This window comes from Hemiscyllium ocellatum, chromosome 1 (genome assembly GCF_020745735.1).
Source record: "Hemiscyllium ocellatum isolate sHemOce1 chromosome 1, sHemOce1.pat.X.cur, whole genome shotgun sequence".
NCBI lineage: Eukaryota > Metazoa > Chordata > Chondrichthyes > Orectolobiformes > Hemiscylliidae > Hemiscyllium > Hemiscyllium ocellatum.
In genome coordinates, this window is record NC_083401.1 from 102,775,146 (window position 1) to 102,792,539 (window position 17,394).

The window sequence follows — 17,394 nt, forward strand, 5'->3', positions numbered from 1 at the left end:
TTACCTGATGAAGGAGCGTTGCTCCAAAAGCTAGTGTGCTTCCAATTAAACCTGTTGGACTATAACCTGGTGTTGTGTGATTTTTAACTTTGTACACCCCAGGCCAACACCAGTATCTCCAAATTCTGGAAGTTAGATATTGAGGGCCATAGGGAGATAAGAAGAATATGGATTTGAGATAGAGGATCAGTCGGGATCATGTTATAGGCTCAATGGGTTGAATGGCCTACTCCTGCTCCTGTTTTCTGTGTTTTTATGCAGCTTCCAGTACGTACAACAGCACATCATTGCCAGCTGGACTGACTGTCCTAAATTGGTTGTCGGCACAATTCCTCACATTCTGAGTTATAGAGCAAATGTTGCCCATTTGCAGAATTGCACCTCATGTTAGGCACTCTTGTGAGCATAAGATTGTTGGCACCTTGTTTATTACTAGGAGCCTCATATATTCTTGCACAGCGCTATTTTCATTGCAGACAGAAAGAGCATATTGTACCTGTTTCAACTTAAAATGGGTCATAGCTATTTGCTGGTTTAGTTCTCATGCCTATGCTCTGATCAATCAGAGTCAACCTGCTTGGTTAAAAGTTAAACAAAGCCTGGCAGCTAACGGTCAGTCAGAATGAATTGATGCATCCTCAGTGATTATGAGAAAGTGAGGACTGCAGATGCTGGAGATTAGAGTCAAGATTGTGATGCTGATTCCTGATGAAGGGCTTTTGCCCAAAATGTCGACACTCCTGCTCATCGGATACTGCCTGACCTCAGTCGTTGTGCCTCTACCAATCAGACTCCAATTACCAACCCACTCAGCATTCTCCTCTCATGCAGTAGAAATGTCTATTTTTCTCATAAAGTTGTATTTTTGCAAATTGTCCTAATTATTATAAGACAAAAAGCTTCAACAGTATGTCTTTTTCCCTGAAATTTCACGTAGATCTGACCTACCAACTGATCATTTAGTTGACATTGACTCTGCTTTCTGCCTTCCCAAATGCATCCACTTTCATATCTCTGCACTAACTTTCATCAGTTATGTATCTACCCTTGCCACTAGTTTCTGTTTCCTCATTGCCTGCTTAATTTCCAAATGATATGTCAATTACTAATTTGATATTATCCGTTTTATCGGTAAATCCAATTTATTCTACACTGAAAAGAGCATGGGGTCCTGTTACTGTCCCTAAGGGTGCCATCGTACATTTTTGCATCAGCTGTGACTCTGGGAGCGCAATCACCTCTGACGTAGATTATATATTTAAATCATATCCACAAGATTTGAGCATGTAGTCCAGATTGCCACTTGAATACAGTCCTAGGACAGTACCACACTCTCATGAGTGCTGTCTTCCAGATTATACCTGAAACCAAGATCTCATCTACTCCTTTTGGTGCACGTAAAAGATATTGTCATACTATTCAGAAAAGAGCAAGGGAGTTTGTCTTGGCCATAGTTTATTCCTCAGCCAACATAATTTAAATAGTGAAATAAAAACCAAAATTGCTAAACAAACTCAGCAGATCTGACAGCATCTGTAACAGAGTTGAGTCTAGAGAATCATCTTTGGAACTGAATTTCCAGCATTTTCTGTTTCATTTCAGATTCCCAGCATCTACAATGTTTTCCTTTTATTTAAAACTTCAACTAGTCATTAATCAAATTGCTGTCTATAATACCTTGCTATGCATAATTCAACTGTTATATTTCCTACTTACTTTGAAATATAGGCACCATTGTATTTGTTTGTTATAACGTGCTTTGGGAGACCCTGAGGTTGCAAAGGTACTGTGTAGTTGCAAGTTATTTCTTTCTTTCTTTCCAGTCTGTAAAACAAGCATTTTTGTCTCTGAACTGATTTTTCTATCTACTTTGCCGCTGACACACTATCGTCAGTCTTCAGGTTTGCTAGTATGTCTTTTGTATGGCACTTTATCAAATGCTCTTTGAAAATCTATGTATGCAACAGTGGTACTACTCTCTCAAATTTATCCAGTATTTTATCAAAGAGTGTAATCACATATATCAGCTAGAAGTTGCCTTAAGATATCTATCTGTGGCAGTACATTGTGTCAGAGGTTTTACTCTCTGGACTTTTGCCCACCACTGATGTTCCAATGATAAGCCTGTAGCAGTTACTGGGTTATCTTTGTTGAATAGGAATATAATATTTGCAATCATTTGATCCCTTGACATGGTATGCATAATCTCATGGAAAACCAGTTGTGGGCAGGGCCCCTGTTGTTTGCCAACTTATTTTCCAGAGCAACTTTGGAGACATCCCATCTGGACCAAGTGACTTTGAGCACTACTGACCTTTCAGGCATAACCTGATTATTTCTTTTGTTCCAGTATTGTTAAATTCTTCTTTTATAGAGTGGGATGCAAAGTGCTCATTTACCACAGCAGTTCTGTCCTCTGCCAGCAAATATTTGGCCCCTATTCAGACCCACTGTTTATTCAGCTATTCTTTCATTTTTTGAGATTTGGACATCGCTGGCTAAGCCAATATTTACTATCTGCTCATAACTGTCCTTGACCAACTGGTAGTGAGCTGCCTACAACTGAGTGGTGTGTTGGTCTACTTCAGAGGATGATTAGAGTTGCTACCTCGCTGTGGGTTGGAAACCCATGCATAGAATAGACTGGCAAAGGATGTCAGATTTTCCTCCCCCCAAAAAAATCATTTAACCAAATGAGTTTTGAGGACAGTCCGGTAGTTTTATGAATGTTTTTAATGAATCTGGCCTTTAATTTCAGATTTATGCTTTAAGTTTAAATTCCTACACTGCAATGTTAAGATTTGAATTCCTATCTCTGCACCTTTATTCCAGGTCTCTGGATTACCAGCCCAGTAATGTGACCATGGTTTATAAAATGGATGTTTTCTCATACACTCTATTGTGTTTCCCTGTTGCTGTCATTCTCAATTCTCTTCTGCACACTTGTATTCTATTCATCCTCTGCTGCATTATGAAGCCACCAATTCTCATAGCTTATCTTTAATTATCCAGCTCTAGATTTGAATCCCCTTGTTGTAAATATATCTACTTTCTACTTAAACTATGTTCTCTTTGAAGATATTTTATTGTTCAAATGCTATTTTGCTTGCTGATCTTAGATTCTATTCTTCTCAGGTCACATCTGCTCAACTCAATAAAATGATAGACCTCTTCCAGTTCGATATTTACGTATATGATTATACCTTGTTAATTTCCATAACTACTCTAAACCTAACGATATTATGATCACTGTTTCCCAAACGCTTTCCTACTGAAGCATTCTTCAGAATTAAATCCATCATTGCTTCTTCACTTGCTCAATGTTTTGTTTTCTTTCCCTGACATTTCAGGCATTTTCTTCCACACCTACTCACCCTTTCTCCTTGCACTTCTGTTTCCCACACACTCATGTTGAGATACTTGGAATCCCTAATATCTGTACTCAGATTTTCCTTTACATACAAGACTAACATGGAATTCAATGGCTTTGATGTTTAATATAAAGAGAATTAAAGTAGGCACACATATATAATAATGTAAGTGACATTGTGCTGAGCAGACTTATTAGACCTGAAACCATCTGTCATCATTTTTGATTCAAATGTTGCAGAATTGTTGCATAGTGAGTAATCTTCCAGCTATACCAAATCAGTAAAATAGATTTACCATTGAGCAACAACAGTTGCATTTTCTTTTATTTTTCATGTGATGCAAAATATCAGAAAATGTTTATGAAGAATCCATATTATTTTTTTGTCTAGAGTAATGCAAGCTTTTATGTTGACATGAAATCTGCTAGAGTTTTAACTTAAGCCATAGAGTTCAGACTATTTTGTTTCCACGCAGACTTCAACAAGGAAGTTAACCAGAGCTCTAATGGTGTTTGGTTATTTATGTTTTTAGATTAGTCTGAGCTCAGACTTGCATTTTTAATTAATTTGTTTTGTAGCACTTTTCCCTTGGGACAAGATCAAATCCTTTTGCGAGGTGCTCAACTGAGGAACACCCAGTGGGTTATTGGAATAGTCGTTTATACAGGACATGACACAAAACTTATGCAGGTATGTTTGAACAGCATGTTGCCAAAAATATAATTTGTGAATTTAGGTTTTGAATTGTGCCAGTGAAATGTTTGGGGGTGGGATGAGAGCATATGTAATCATGATAAAGACATTTTCTTTTCTGGAATGTCTTTGTACTGCAGATACACTATGTCCAATATGGTGGATTGGGTACCTGTGGACAAGGAAGTGGCCATTACTATGTAGTGCTGATAAGGCAGATGTAAAAACGTGGAGGGATGGTGGGGTAGATGGGCAGGAGCAATGAATAAAATAGTAAGATTGATTTTACCTGACTGCTGGTTCTACCTTGCAATTTCCAAGATAACAAACCATTTTTAATTATGTAGTGGAACTGCAATGGTGTTGTCATGCCATGTTAAATCTGTTTGTAGAATTCTTGGTTGGTAATGACATGTTTCTTGATTGTAAACCCATTTTATAGGTTATTGAAGTTTCCGTACTGTTTAATTGGCAGTTAAATTACTAATGACACACTAAACCAATAAAATCAAACCATTTCAAGTAAAATTCAGATATAATAGAAATGCACAAATCAGGCAGCATCTATGGAGTGAAAAACAAAGTTGATATTTTGGATTAAAAAATTAAACTATTTCAAGATCTCTAATTATCGATTATTTGTGTTTAATTGCAAATCTATCCTTAGAGTATAATGGCAAATAGCACTGGCCTGTAAGGTTTTGCACTTCATTGAGAAAACAGCTAACTACTACTTTCTTGAGGAATTTTTCATGGACAACAACTGCTGGTCTTGTCAACAATGCTCACATCATTTGAATGAATAAATATAATCCAGTCAAAATTTCAGCTTATTTACATATACCCATTTTAAGGAACATTTGTACAGTGGTGCTTAAACTATGCTAAGTTTCTAAAACAAAGTCCCTTTTCTGTGAAGATTTGAGTTTTTTTCTGTTTACAACAGGAGTATGAAGCCTCTTGCTCTACTTTAGAAGCATGGGTTCAAACAATTGTGTTCCTAGCTTTACATTGTATAACATTGTGGAGAAAAATATATGGCTTAGTTTACAAAATGACCATGGGTAAGCAAGGACAAGGCTAAATATCACAAAAAGCCAACTCACACCTCATGATGAAACTTGACCTTTTGTAATACTGAAGATGTAAGTAAATATAATGATGTCTTGAAGTATTGTAAATAATTGTTAAAATTCCTTCCCCCCCCCCCCCCCCATATACTCTTATTTTTTACATGAAAGGATATTGCTTTCAGGATTTTTTTTCATCAGACTGCTTTTGAACTGATGTTGTTCTGTTTATTACCAACACTGAAAAGATCAAAGCAGAGAGTAGTTCATGTACAATTGAGAATTCCTTCTGCCTCATGAACTGTAGTCAAGCTTCAGCTGTCATTGTGCCGTATTTTTTTTTAAAAACCCTGAAGATATTACTGTTCTTGTGTGTTGCCTATTCCCCTAGTAATCACTTTTAGTTGGTAATAAACTTAGTAGTGCAAGTGTTAAGCTTTTGTACTGGAAAATATTGAGAGGAGAACTGTCTAACTTTTCTTGGACAAAGTTAAAAATCATACAACACCAGGTTATAGTCCAACAGGTTTACTTGGAAGTACTAGCTTTCGGAGCATTGTTCCTTCATCATACTCAATGAAGAACAGTGCTCCGAAAGCTAGTACTTCCTAATAAACCTGTTATACTATAACCTGGTGTTGTGTGATTTTTAACCACATCACATCATAACTTTTCTTGAAACAATTCAGCCCTAAAATTAAAATTGGCAGAACTTCAGGCAAGCCATATTCCAAAAGAAAACTGTTCAATGCTTTGAGCTTTTGATATCCCTTTTGTAAATATCCCATTTCTGTATTTATTAGAAAATTGTTTGTATAGGGAAGAAGGGGAATATGCATTGCAAATTAATAATTCAATTTCAGTGCTAAAAACCTACTTCAGTGCTGAAAAAACACCACTGGCAATTCAATGCTTTCGTTGTCAGTCGAGTGAACTACATGTATCCAGTACATCAAGTCAATTTCAGATTCAGCTTATGAAATTACTCCTATATCTTTAATCAGCTGTATTTGCGTTTTGTACTACCAAGCAACTATTTTAAAGCTCTTTCATATGTATTCATGTATCCAAAAGATCAGATTTATTTGTGCAACTTTCTCAAAAGCTTAGATTCAGCACAATTACTTGCAGCACCTAGTCATGTTTAATACATCCTGGAGATTTCACCAGCTTTTTGAGATATGCCCTGTTTCTAGTGCAGCACTTTCAAACAAGTCCAGAAAGATTAATTTTAAGCTACACTGAACATTTTGAAATTTCACCTTTCTTGTGCCAATAACATCGTTTTTGACAAAATTGAGCAAAAATCTAGCAGTTCAAAGTTTATGAGAAATGAAATTAGTCATAAGTGAAAGCTCTCAAAAAGAGGGGGTGTTTATTTGCATTTTGTTTGTGTTTTTCTTGAACTAATGAAGCTTTACGATATATTCTTAACAAGGGTTATGATTGTTTTTTAAAAATACTGCAGTGCAATAAACGAAAGGTTTCTCTCTGTAATTTCACATGAATTATTTTGCAGAATACCACACAGGCTCCGCTAAAATTATCAAATGTGGAACGAATCACAAATTTGCAAATCCTCTTATTATTTGGTGTTCTTCTCTTCATGTCTTTGGTGTGTGCCATTGGTTCAACGATATGGACTAGCAGGCATGCTGCAGGAGACTGGTACCTCGATTTCAGTGGTAAGAATTTACAGAAAAATACAAAACTGCCTATTAACTGAGTGGTGCACTGCTGTTGAGCAATGATGTGTTTCTTTCTTCAGACATGTTAGATCACTGATTGCAGCAAACATGATTTGTTTGTCCGTCTTGAGATTCAGTTATGTGGATATAGAATTTCTTAATCAGCTGTTCATAATTTTCTGAAAATCTTTTTTGATCACTCTGCCATTAGATAATTTTCATCTGCAAATGTCTTCATAAACCATTGTTTAGGCCACAGTGCGTCTTTGTGCCAAAACTGCAGGACAAATGAGACATTTACAATACCAGTGTAGCATTATTGTGATGTGTGAGTTTGATTGTTTTTGTGATTTTTTTTTGTGGAGCCTTGAAATGTAGAAAAGTGAGACTCCTCCTTCCATAGAACACCACGTTCCATTTCATTTCTGGACTATGTTTGAATCAGATTCTGGAAAAAATCAACTTCCAGTATTGATATAAACCAAAATGATTTTTCACATGTGATACATTATTGCTTAAATACATTCTCAATGAAACACCCATGTGATGTTAAACTGCATGCACCCTGTAAATACAAAAAAAACTGAGATTTCAAGGCAATAGTGTTATGGACAAATTCAGATAAACAGTGTAACCCGTGAAATCTGACTCCTGTAATTTGGTGCTTTGAGGACCTGCTTTTCAAATCACGTATGTGAAATGTGGGTCAATTAGGTGGTTTAAAATTGTTTAAAGTTATGGATTGATTGTGGTTAATTTTACAATTTTGCAGTTGTATGTAAAGTTTATGTGAGGTGGTGAATACTTTAAGGAGAATTATGTAGAAAAACTGTAAACAAGAAAAAAATGTATTGTTCAGTTTTGAAGTAGGTTCACAAACTGGTGAAAATGGGAAAAGATTCAGAAAATGAAGAAAAATATTACCCAATGCAAATTCTTTTTTAAAGAACAACTGATTTCATTCCAAATCTGGTTCTTGACTTTGCTGAGATACATTTAATGTTAACTTATACCCAGATGTCATTGTTTCATTAAATTGGGCTGACGTAATCTGTTAAGCAAATGTCCAAGTTATAAGGGAATGCATATTGGATGCAGTAGCTGAGAATCACACTAAGTATGTAACAGGACTTTGTTGAACAAGTATCTAGTCCATTCCTTTCCAACGGAAATTACACTTGTTCACTTGAACCTGCTGGGAAACAACAATCAGGAGACTGACCCAAAGCAGTTTTGGTTGGCAGTTCCAACCAGCCAGTTGTTCATTCTAAGGTGGGAAGGATTAGAACATGGAACGTTATAGCGCATTACAGGCCCAAAGGGCCTCAATGTTGCACCAACCTGTGAAACTAATCTGAAGCCCATCTAACCTACACTATTTCATTTCATACATTAGACTATCCTATGACCATTTAAATGCACTTAAAGTTGGCAAGTCTGCTACTGTTGCAGGCAGTGCATTCCACACCCCTACTCCACTCCAAATAAAGAAACTACCTCTGACATCTGCCCTATATCTATCACTGCTCAATGTAAAGCTATGTCCCCTTGTGCTAGCCATCACCATCTGAGGACAAAGGCTCTCACTGCCCATCTTATCTAACCCTCTGATTATTTTATATGTCCCAATTAAGTCACCTCTCGACTTTCTTCTCTCTAATGAAAACAGCCTCAAGTCCCTTAGCTTTTCCTCGTAAGACCTTTCCTCCATACCAGACAACATCCTAGTAAGTCTCCTCTGAACCCTTTTAAAGTTTCCACATCTTTCTATCATGTGTTTACCAGAACTATACACAATACACCAAGTGTGGTCACACCAGAGTTTTGAACAGCTGCAGCATGACATCATGGCTCCAAAACTCAATCTCTCTACCAATAAAAGCTAGCACACCATATGCCTTCTTGCCACCCAGGTTGATAGAGTTGTTAACGTTCATGGATCTGTGTACATTGACACACAGATCTCTCCGTTGTCTACAATACCAAGAATCGTACCATTAGTCCAGTACTCTTTAATCCTGTTGTTCCTTCCAAAGTGAATCACCTCACACTTTTTCACATTAAGCTCCATTTGCCACCTCTCAGCCCAGCTCTGCAACTTATCTGTGTCTCTCTGTAACCTACAACATCCTTCTGCACTATCCACAGCTCTACCTTAGTGTCATCCACAAATTTACTGGCCCATCCTTCTACACCCTCATCCAGGTCGTTTATAAAAATGACAAACAACAGTGGACCCCAAACAGATCCTTACAGTGCACCACTAGTAAGTGAACTCCAGGATCAATATTTCCCATCAACCACCACCCTCTGTCTTCTTTCAGCCAGCCAATTTCTGATCCAAATTGCTAAATCACCCTCAATTCCATGCCACTGTATTTTGTGCAATACCATGGGGAACCTTATCAAATGTCTTACTGAAATCCATATACACCACATCATTTACACTCATCTACCTGTTTGTCCACCTTCTCAAAGAACTCGATAAGGTTTGTGAGGCACGACCTACTCTTCAAGGTAAAAACAATGACTGCAGATGCTGGAAACCAGATTGTAGATTAGTGGTCCTGGAAAAGCACAGCAGGTCAGGCAGCATCCGAGGAGCAGTAAAATTGACGTTTCGGGCAAAAGCCCTTCATCAGGAATACAGACAGAGTGCCTGAAGGATGGAGAGATAAATGAGAGGAGGGTGGGGGTGGGGAGAAACTAGCATAGAGTACAATAGGTGAGCGGGGGAGGGGATGAAGCTGATAGGTCAGGGAGGAGGGTGGAGTGGATAGATGGAAAAGAAGATAGGCAGGTAGGACAAGTCATGGGGACAGTGCTGAGCTGGAAGTTTGGCACTGGGGTGAGGTGGGCGAAGGGAAAATGAGGAAACTGTTGAAGTCCACATTGATGCCCTGGAGTTGAAGTGTTCTGAGGCGGAAGATGAGGTGTTCTTCCTCCAGGCGTCAGGTGGTGAGGGAGCGGCGGTGAAGGAAGCCCAGGACCTCCATGTCCTCGGCAGAGTGGGAGGGGGAGTTGAAATGTTGGGCCACGGGATGGTGTGGTTGATTGGTGCAGGTGTCCCGGAGATGTTCCCTAAGGCGCTCTGCGAGGAGGCGTCCAGTCTCCCCAATGTAGAGGAGAACACATCGGGAGCAACGAATACAATAAATGATATTGGTGGATGTGCAGGTAAAACTTTGGATGTGGAAGGCTCCTTTAGGGCCTTGGATGGAGGTGAGGGAGGAGATGTGGGCGCAGGTTTTGCAATTCCTGCAGTGGCAGAGGAAGATGCCAGGATAGGAGGGTGGGTTGTAGGGGGGCATGAACCTGACCAGGTAGTCACATAGGGAATGGTCTTTGCTGAAGGCAGAAAGGGGCGGGGTGGGAAATATATCCCTGGTGGTGGGGTCCAGAAATGTTGGCGAAGGTTGGTAGGGTGGAAGGTGAGCACCAGGGGCATTCTGTCCTTATTATGGTTGGAGGGGTTGGGCCTGAGCGCAGAGGTGCGGGATGTGAACGAGATGCATTGGAGGCCATCTTTAACCACGTGGGAAGGAAAATTGCAGTCTCTAAAGAAGGAGGCCATCTGGTGTGTTCTGTGGTGGAACTGGTCCTCCTGGGAGCAGATACGGCAGAGGTGGAGGAATTGGGAATACGGGATGGCATTTTTGAAGGAGGTAGGGTGGGAAGAGGTGTAATCCAGGTGGCTGTGGGAGTCGGTTTTGTAAAAAATGTCGGTGTCAAGTCGGTCATCATTAATGGAGATGGAGAGGTCCGAGATGGAGAGGGAGGTGTCAGGGATGGTCCAGGTAAATTTAAGGTCAGGGTGGAATGTGATGGTGAAGTTGATGAATTACTCAACCTCCTCGCGGGAGTGTGAGCTGATGCCAATGGAATCATCAATGTAGCGGAGGAAGAGGTGGGGAATGGTGCCGGTATAATTACGGAAGATGGACTGTTCTACGTAGCCAACAAAGAGACAGGCATAGCTGGGGCCCATACGGGTGCAATGGCTACCCCTTTGGTCTGGAGGAAATGGGAGGATGCAAAGGAGACCTACTCTTCACAAAACCATGTTGACTATCCCTAATCAACTTATTCCTTTCGAGGTGATGATTATAAATTTTATACCTTGTAATCTTTTCCAACGCATTATCCACAACCAAAGTAAAGCTCATTGGTCTATAATTACCAGGGTTGTCTCTACTCCCCTTCTTGAACAAGGAACAACATTTGCTGTCCTCCAGTCTTCTGGCACTATTCCTGTACACAATGATGACATAAAGATCAAAGCCAAAGGCTCTGCAATCTCCTCCCTGGTTTCCCAGAGAATCCTAGGATAAATCCCATCTGGCCCAGGGGACTTATCTATTTTCACACTTTCCAGAATTGCTAACACCTCCTCCTTGCGAACCTGAATTCTACTATTCTGGATTAGTGGTGCTGGCCAAGTACAGCAGTTCAGGCAGCATCCAAAGAGCAGCGAAATCGACGTTTCGGGCAAAAGCCCTGCATCAGGAATAAAGGCAGTGAGCCTGAAGCATGGATGGATAAGCTAGAGGAGGGTGGGGGTGGGGAGAAAGTAGCATAGAGTACAATAGGTGAGTGGGGGAGGGGATGAAGGTGATAGGTCAGGGAGGAGAGGGTGGAGTGGATAGGTGGAAAAGGAGATAGGCAGGTAGGACAAGTCCGGACAAGTCATGGGGACAGTGCTGAGCTGGAAGTTTAAAACTAAGCTGAGGTGGGGGAGGGGGAAATGAGGAAACTGTTGAAGTCCACATTGATGCCCTGGGGTTGAAGTGTTCCAAGGCGGAAGATGAGGCGTTCTTCCTCCAGGCGTCTGGTGGTGAGGGAGCGGCGGTGAAGGAGGCCCAGGACCTCCATGTCCTCGGCAGAGTGGGAGGGTGAGTTTTTACCTCAATTCTACTAGTCTAGTAGTCCTGTATCTCACTATTCTCCTCGTCAACATTGTCTTTTTCTAGTGTGAATACTGACGAAAAGTCTTTCCTGGCTAACTTGCAACTCTCAAGTGCCCTAACTGAACGTTCACATCTTATTCTGACATTAGCCGCCGCCGCCTTCTTGATTCAACTTGCTTAGTAAACCATGGCTCCCTCATTTGACAACTTCCTCCCTTCCTGACAGGAACATACTTATCAAGGACACACAGTAACTGTTCCTTGAGTAAGTTCCACATTTCAATTGCTCACATCCCCTGCAGTTTCCTTCCCCATGCTATGCATCCTAAATCTTGCCTAATCGTATCATAATTGCCTTTCCCCCCAGTTATAACTCTTGCCTTGCAGTATATGCATATCCCTTTTCATCATTTGCTTATCTTCCAGTTAAAAAAGCTGAAGAGATTTAGTGGGGTCAAGCAAATTGTAATTAAATTACAAATTGTGGATGCAGGAGATCTAAAAAAAAGACCAGAAACAGTTGTGAAGAAGAATCATTGGGCTCAAAACATTAACTCTGCTTTCTCTCCTCTGATGCTGCCAAAACTGCTGAGTTTCACCAGCCATTTTTGCTTTTGTTTGAAGTGCTCTTCTATCTGATCAAAAACTCTGGAGAACTATCCAGTTTTAAATCAAAAACACTTTTTTAAATGTCTTTAGAACAAAATCCAACGTTACTGTACTTTTTCAAGTAGTATCAAATTCAGCATGTCTGTTAGTAAATAAAAAGAAATAGGAAGAACTGCAGATGTTGTAACTCAATCAAAAACAGAAGTTGCTGAAAGCATCACCAGACCCGAAAACTTAACTTTGATTTCTCTTCACAGATGCTGCCAGATCTGCTGAGCTTTTCCAGCAACTTCTGTTTCGTTTCAACATGTTTTTTCTTTCTCTTAACAATATATAATTTTCTTAAAAGTGACTTATAGAGTCATAGAGATGTACAGCATGGAAACAGACCCTTTGGTCCAACCTGTCCGTGCCGACCACATATCCCAACCCAATCTAGTCCCACCTGCCAGCACCTGGCCCATATCCCTCCAAACCCTTTCTATTTGTATACCTATACAAATGCCTGTAAGCTCATAAGACCAGATGGGTGCACAATTAGGCCATTTTGACACATCAAGTCTGCTCCGCCATTCAATCATGGTTGATATGTTTCTCCATCCCATTTTCCTGCCTCGTTTCCATAACCTTTGATCCCCTTGCTAATCAATGACCATGAGTCAGCTACATGTGACATCAGGTGACTGTTGGCCCCTATTCCCCCCCCCCCCATTTGAAGGTTAGTTTTCACTCCTTTTGAGAACAAAACGCTCTTACTTGCAAAACTGTTGCAGTCATGAACCAAGCCATGCTAGGCTATAAAGAGAGAAACCGTAATCCAGTTGAAGTTATAATTATCAGAATCATTATTGAAGACCAGGTCAAAGTTTTGAATAGTTGCCAAACATCTACATTCAGGACAAAAAAAACTCTTTCAATTCTCATTTGTACAGTAGTCTCTTTATCCTGAGTGAAAGATGTTAGTTTAATGTTGTTTCCATCTTCTAAGCATGCATGAATACCAGTCCCTCATGGTGCATGGCAATCCTGATCTGTCATCATTTCTAAATCCTTTTTTACCCTCAGTGCACCTCATTGATTACATCTGTCCAGCCCAAACCACTGAGGTATCGGTGGAAAAATGTTTCTCAGTAGAGTTGAATGCAGCACAGATTGATGACAGGAAAGAAAATTTGAAGTGACAGTAGGAAGTGTTCAGGCCACCATTTCAGAGATATGCTTACAAAACGTTCAAAGTTAAAAACTAAATATTAGAATTTTCAAAAGCGCAGGTGAGAATGGAAGGGTGATAGAATTACTTTCTTTGAACAAGATGTACAATGACCTTGTATCGGACATTGTAGAATACATACAGGTGTGGATAAGAAATAATAAGAGGAAGAAGACATTGATTATTTTGCAGGAAAGAGAATAAACCACTAGATAGTGAGGGCATTTTTTTTAAAAAAAGGCAGCAAACTTGTTATGGATGACTTCCATTTCGTGTAGTTGGGAAAATCAAATTGGCAAAAGTAGCCATGAGGAAGGTTTTGGAGTCCAGGAGTCAAGCTATCTTGGATCTGATAGTATGAAATGAGGCAGATTTAATAAATGATCTCAGACTAACAGGTATCCGAGGGAACACTGACCATAATATTGTAACATTTTGCATTTAGTTTGAGTGTGAGACACTCTGGTCAGAAGCAATTGTGTTAAACTTTAATAAGGCTCATTAAACAGGGATGAAGACTGGGTTAACTAGTGTGGACAGGAAATAAGTTTAGCAAAAAGGGTAGTTGATGAAAAATAGCAGATTTTTATGTAAATTGTTCATAACTTACAGGTAGGATATGCTTTGGTGAGGAAGAAGGACTCGAGGAAAAGGTTAAACACCCTATGGTTAACCAAGAAGGTGAAGGAAATTATCAAATTGAAAGAAAAAAAAAGTATTGAAATTTATAGCATGGATAGGGTGAATAGATCTTGAGTGGAAGAGTCCAGAAGTAAAAGCGTAGATTTAAGATGAGAGGGGAAAGATTTAAAAGGGACCTAAGGGGCAACCTTTTCACATAAAGGGTGGTGCGTGTACAGTGAGCTGCCAGAGGAAGTGATGGAGGCCTGTACAATTGCAACATTTAAAAGCCATCTGAATGAGTATATGAATTGGAAGGGTTTAAGAGGGATATGGACCAATTGCTGGCAAATGGGACTAGATTAATTTAGGATACCTGGTTGGCATGCACATATTGGACTAAAGGGTTTGTTTCCGTGCTATATATCTCTATGACTCTATGCAATATGATAAAGATTAATGGTAAATTAGAAGATTGACAAGTCTTAAAAACCAACAAATTCTGACCAAAAAGGTTAAAGGAAGGATGAAATCAACAATGAGGACAACTGAGCAAGTAATACAAAAGCAGTGCTCCTTCATGAAAAGGGAGAGGTCAAAATGAGCATAGGACTCTTAGAGAGTGAGGCGGAGGAAATAATAATGAGGAACCTGAAAATAGCAGAAGAGTTGAATAAACAGTTTGCAATAAAGCGCAATAATCACATTCTAAAAATACTTGGAGATTAAGGGAGGAGATAAACCAATAACTATCTTTCAAGAAAAAAGTACCAGTGAAACTAATGGGACTACAGGATATTAATTACTTTGGTCCCTCATGATTGTACGTAAGGTTTAATGGGAGTAGCTGCAAAGATAGTGAACACACTGGGATTAAGCTTCCAAAATCCCTTAGATTTGGGAAATGTCCCAGAGGATTGACAACTACAACATCCTTATTCAAAATGAAATGAGACAAAAAAGAACAGGCCAGTTGGCTGAACATCTTTCGTTGGGAAAGTGTTAGAGGCTATTACAAAGGATGTTATATCACAGCATTTAGCAACACAAAACAGTCAGCAAAAATCAACATGGCCGAATGAAGGGGAATTCATGCTTGACAAATTTATTCATTATTTCAGATTGCAAGAAGCAGGATAGAGGAAGGGAAACCAGTATGTGTAATATATTTAGATTTCCAATAGATGTTTGATAAGTTAACGCATGTAAAACTATGAAGTAAGAGCCCATGGTTTGGGAGATATTACGTTACTATGGCAATAGTGTTGTCTAACTAAAAGAAGCCAGAGAATTGGGATATAGTAGGCTTTTTAAGGATGACAACCTGTAAACAGTAGTGTGATACATGGAATCAGTGCTGGGGCAAAAGTTAGTTGCAATATATATGATTTGGATGAGAAAAGTGAATGCATTGTAACTAAGTTTGCAGATGACACAAAAATAGGAAAGCAAGTAGTGAGAATGACAAAGTGTCATTTGAGGGATATAGACATGTTCTGTGAGTGGGCAAAAGCTTGGCAGATCGAATATAATTTCGAGATTATACACAATGTGAGCAGAATAGAGGAGCTGAATATTATTTAAATGATGAATGACTGAAGAAATCTGAAGCATAGAATGATATGGGGTCCTCGTCCATGAATCTCAAAAAGCTAGCATCCATGTTCATTGTATTTGTGACACAAATGGAATGTTTCCTTTATTTCAATGGGAATAAACTATAAAAATAGGGCAGTCTTGCTAAAATTATGTACAGCACTAGTCAACACAGCTGGAATACCATGAGCAGTTTTGGTTCCCATAGGCACAGAAAGCGTGCTGACACTGGAGTTAATCCAGAGAAGAATGTTCTTATGAGGCAAAGTTGAGCTTATCCTCATTGAAGTCTTAGGAGATTCTTAGGAGATTGACAAGGTCTAAGTGGAAAGGTTGCTTCCCTCTATGGGGGAGTTGAGGGCCACATGGCATCATCCCAGATGAGGAGGAATTTATTTTCTGAGGATTGTGAATGTGTGGAATTCTTCACTGCAGAGGGCTGTGGATGTGGGTCATTAAATATCTTCAAAGATGAGATGGACACATGTTTAATTATTAATGGGAAAAATGCAGAAAATGGAATTGAGGATTATCAGATCAGCTGTGATCTTATTAAACTAATAGGGGATGAAGAATTATTGGAGATATAAAATAATGTAGAGTTGAAGTTAAAATCAGATTGGTCATGATTGTAGTAAATGGTGGAGCAGGCTCAAAGGGCTCAGTGACCTACTCTTGCTCCTTGCTCATGCACTGAAGAAGCTCAGCAGTTCTAGCAACAAGAGTGGAGAGAGAAACAGTTAATGTTGCAAATTCAGTATGACTCCTCTGTGGATCTGAAAGAAACTAGAAAATTATGGTTTTTATTTAAATGATAATAGGGCAGGAACAGCTAGTTGTACGAATGGTGAGTGTACTCAGAGCAAAAGACAAAGGCAGTGATAATGGTAGTAAAGGATTGTTAGCTGTGTAAAAATAAATACAAATGTTAGCTATGAAATGAAGAAAATGAGTCTGCTGTGCTGTGAGGATGTGTGAAAAATAGTGCACAACAGTTGACGTAGAGGCTGTGAAATGTCGAAACAGTGCTGTTTCTCCAGTTCTGAAGAAGGGTCACTGGCCCCAAAATGTTAACTCTGCTTTCTCTCCACAGATGCTGCTAGATCGGCTGATTTTTTTACCAGCATTTTCTGTATTTGTTTCTGATTTCCAGCATCCACAGTTCTTTTTCTTTTGTTGTTCTTACAACTTCTGTTAAGCTTTATTGGAACACTATCAAGCCAAAAATGGAAATGTTAGCATGGGAGCAATGTGATATATTGAAATGACAGGCAATTCCAAGGTTAACCAGGCAGAGTAGAGGTATTCCACAAAGTGGTCACCTGATCAACATTTAATCTTAGCAATGTAAACACGACTGCATTGCGAGCAGTGAATACAGTAGACGAGATTGGAAGTAGCACAAGTAAAACGCTGCTTTCAGATGTTTAGCGTCAGTACTTTACTTTATTTGAATGATCTCATTGAATGCTGGAGCAGAATCAATGAATTGAACAGCATGCTGCTTCTGTGTTTATGGTCAATAATGTGAAATAGCTAATAGGTGATTGGTGTAGTACATGAAGAGAAAAATAATTGAATCTTGTGGGTGACTAGAACAAATTTGCAATAATGTGATGAATAAAATAT

General features: G+C 39.3%; 1 protein-coding gene across 4 annotated transcripts in view; it reads left to right on the forward strand.

Moving 5' to 3' along the window:
* Window positions 1-17,394, forward strand: part of atp8a1 (ATPase phospholipid transporting 8A1) — a 345,629-nt gene that overhangs the window by 118,583 nt on the left and 209,652 nt on the right. For all 4 annotated transcript variants that reach the window (XM_060824479.1, XM_060824487.1, XM_060824506.1 and 1 more), the window contains 2 exons: window positions 3,950-4,061; window positions 6,654-6,819. In XM_060824479.1, the coding sequence (XP_060680462.1) occupies window positions 3,950-4,061; window positions 6,654-6,819 (278 nt within the window). The remainder of the gene's footprint in view (window positions 1-3,949; window positions 4,062-6,653; window positions 6,820-17,394) is intronic.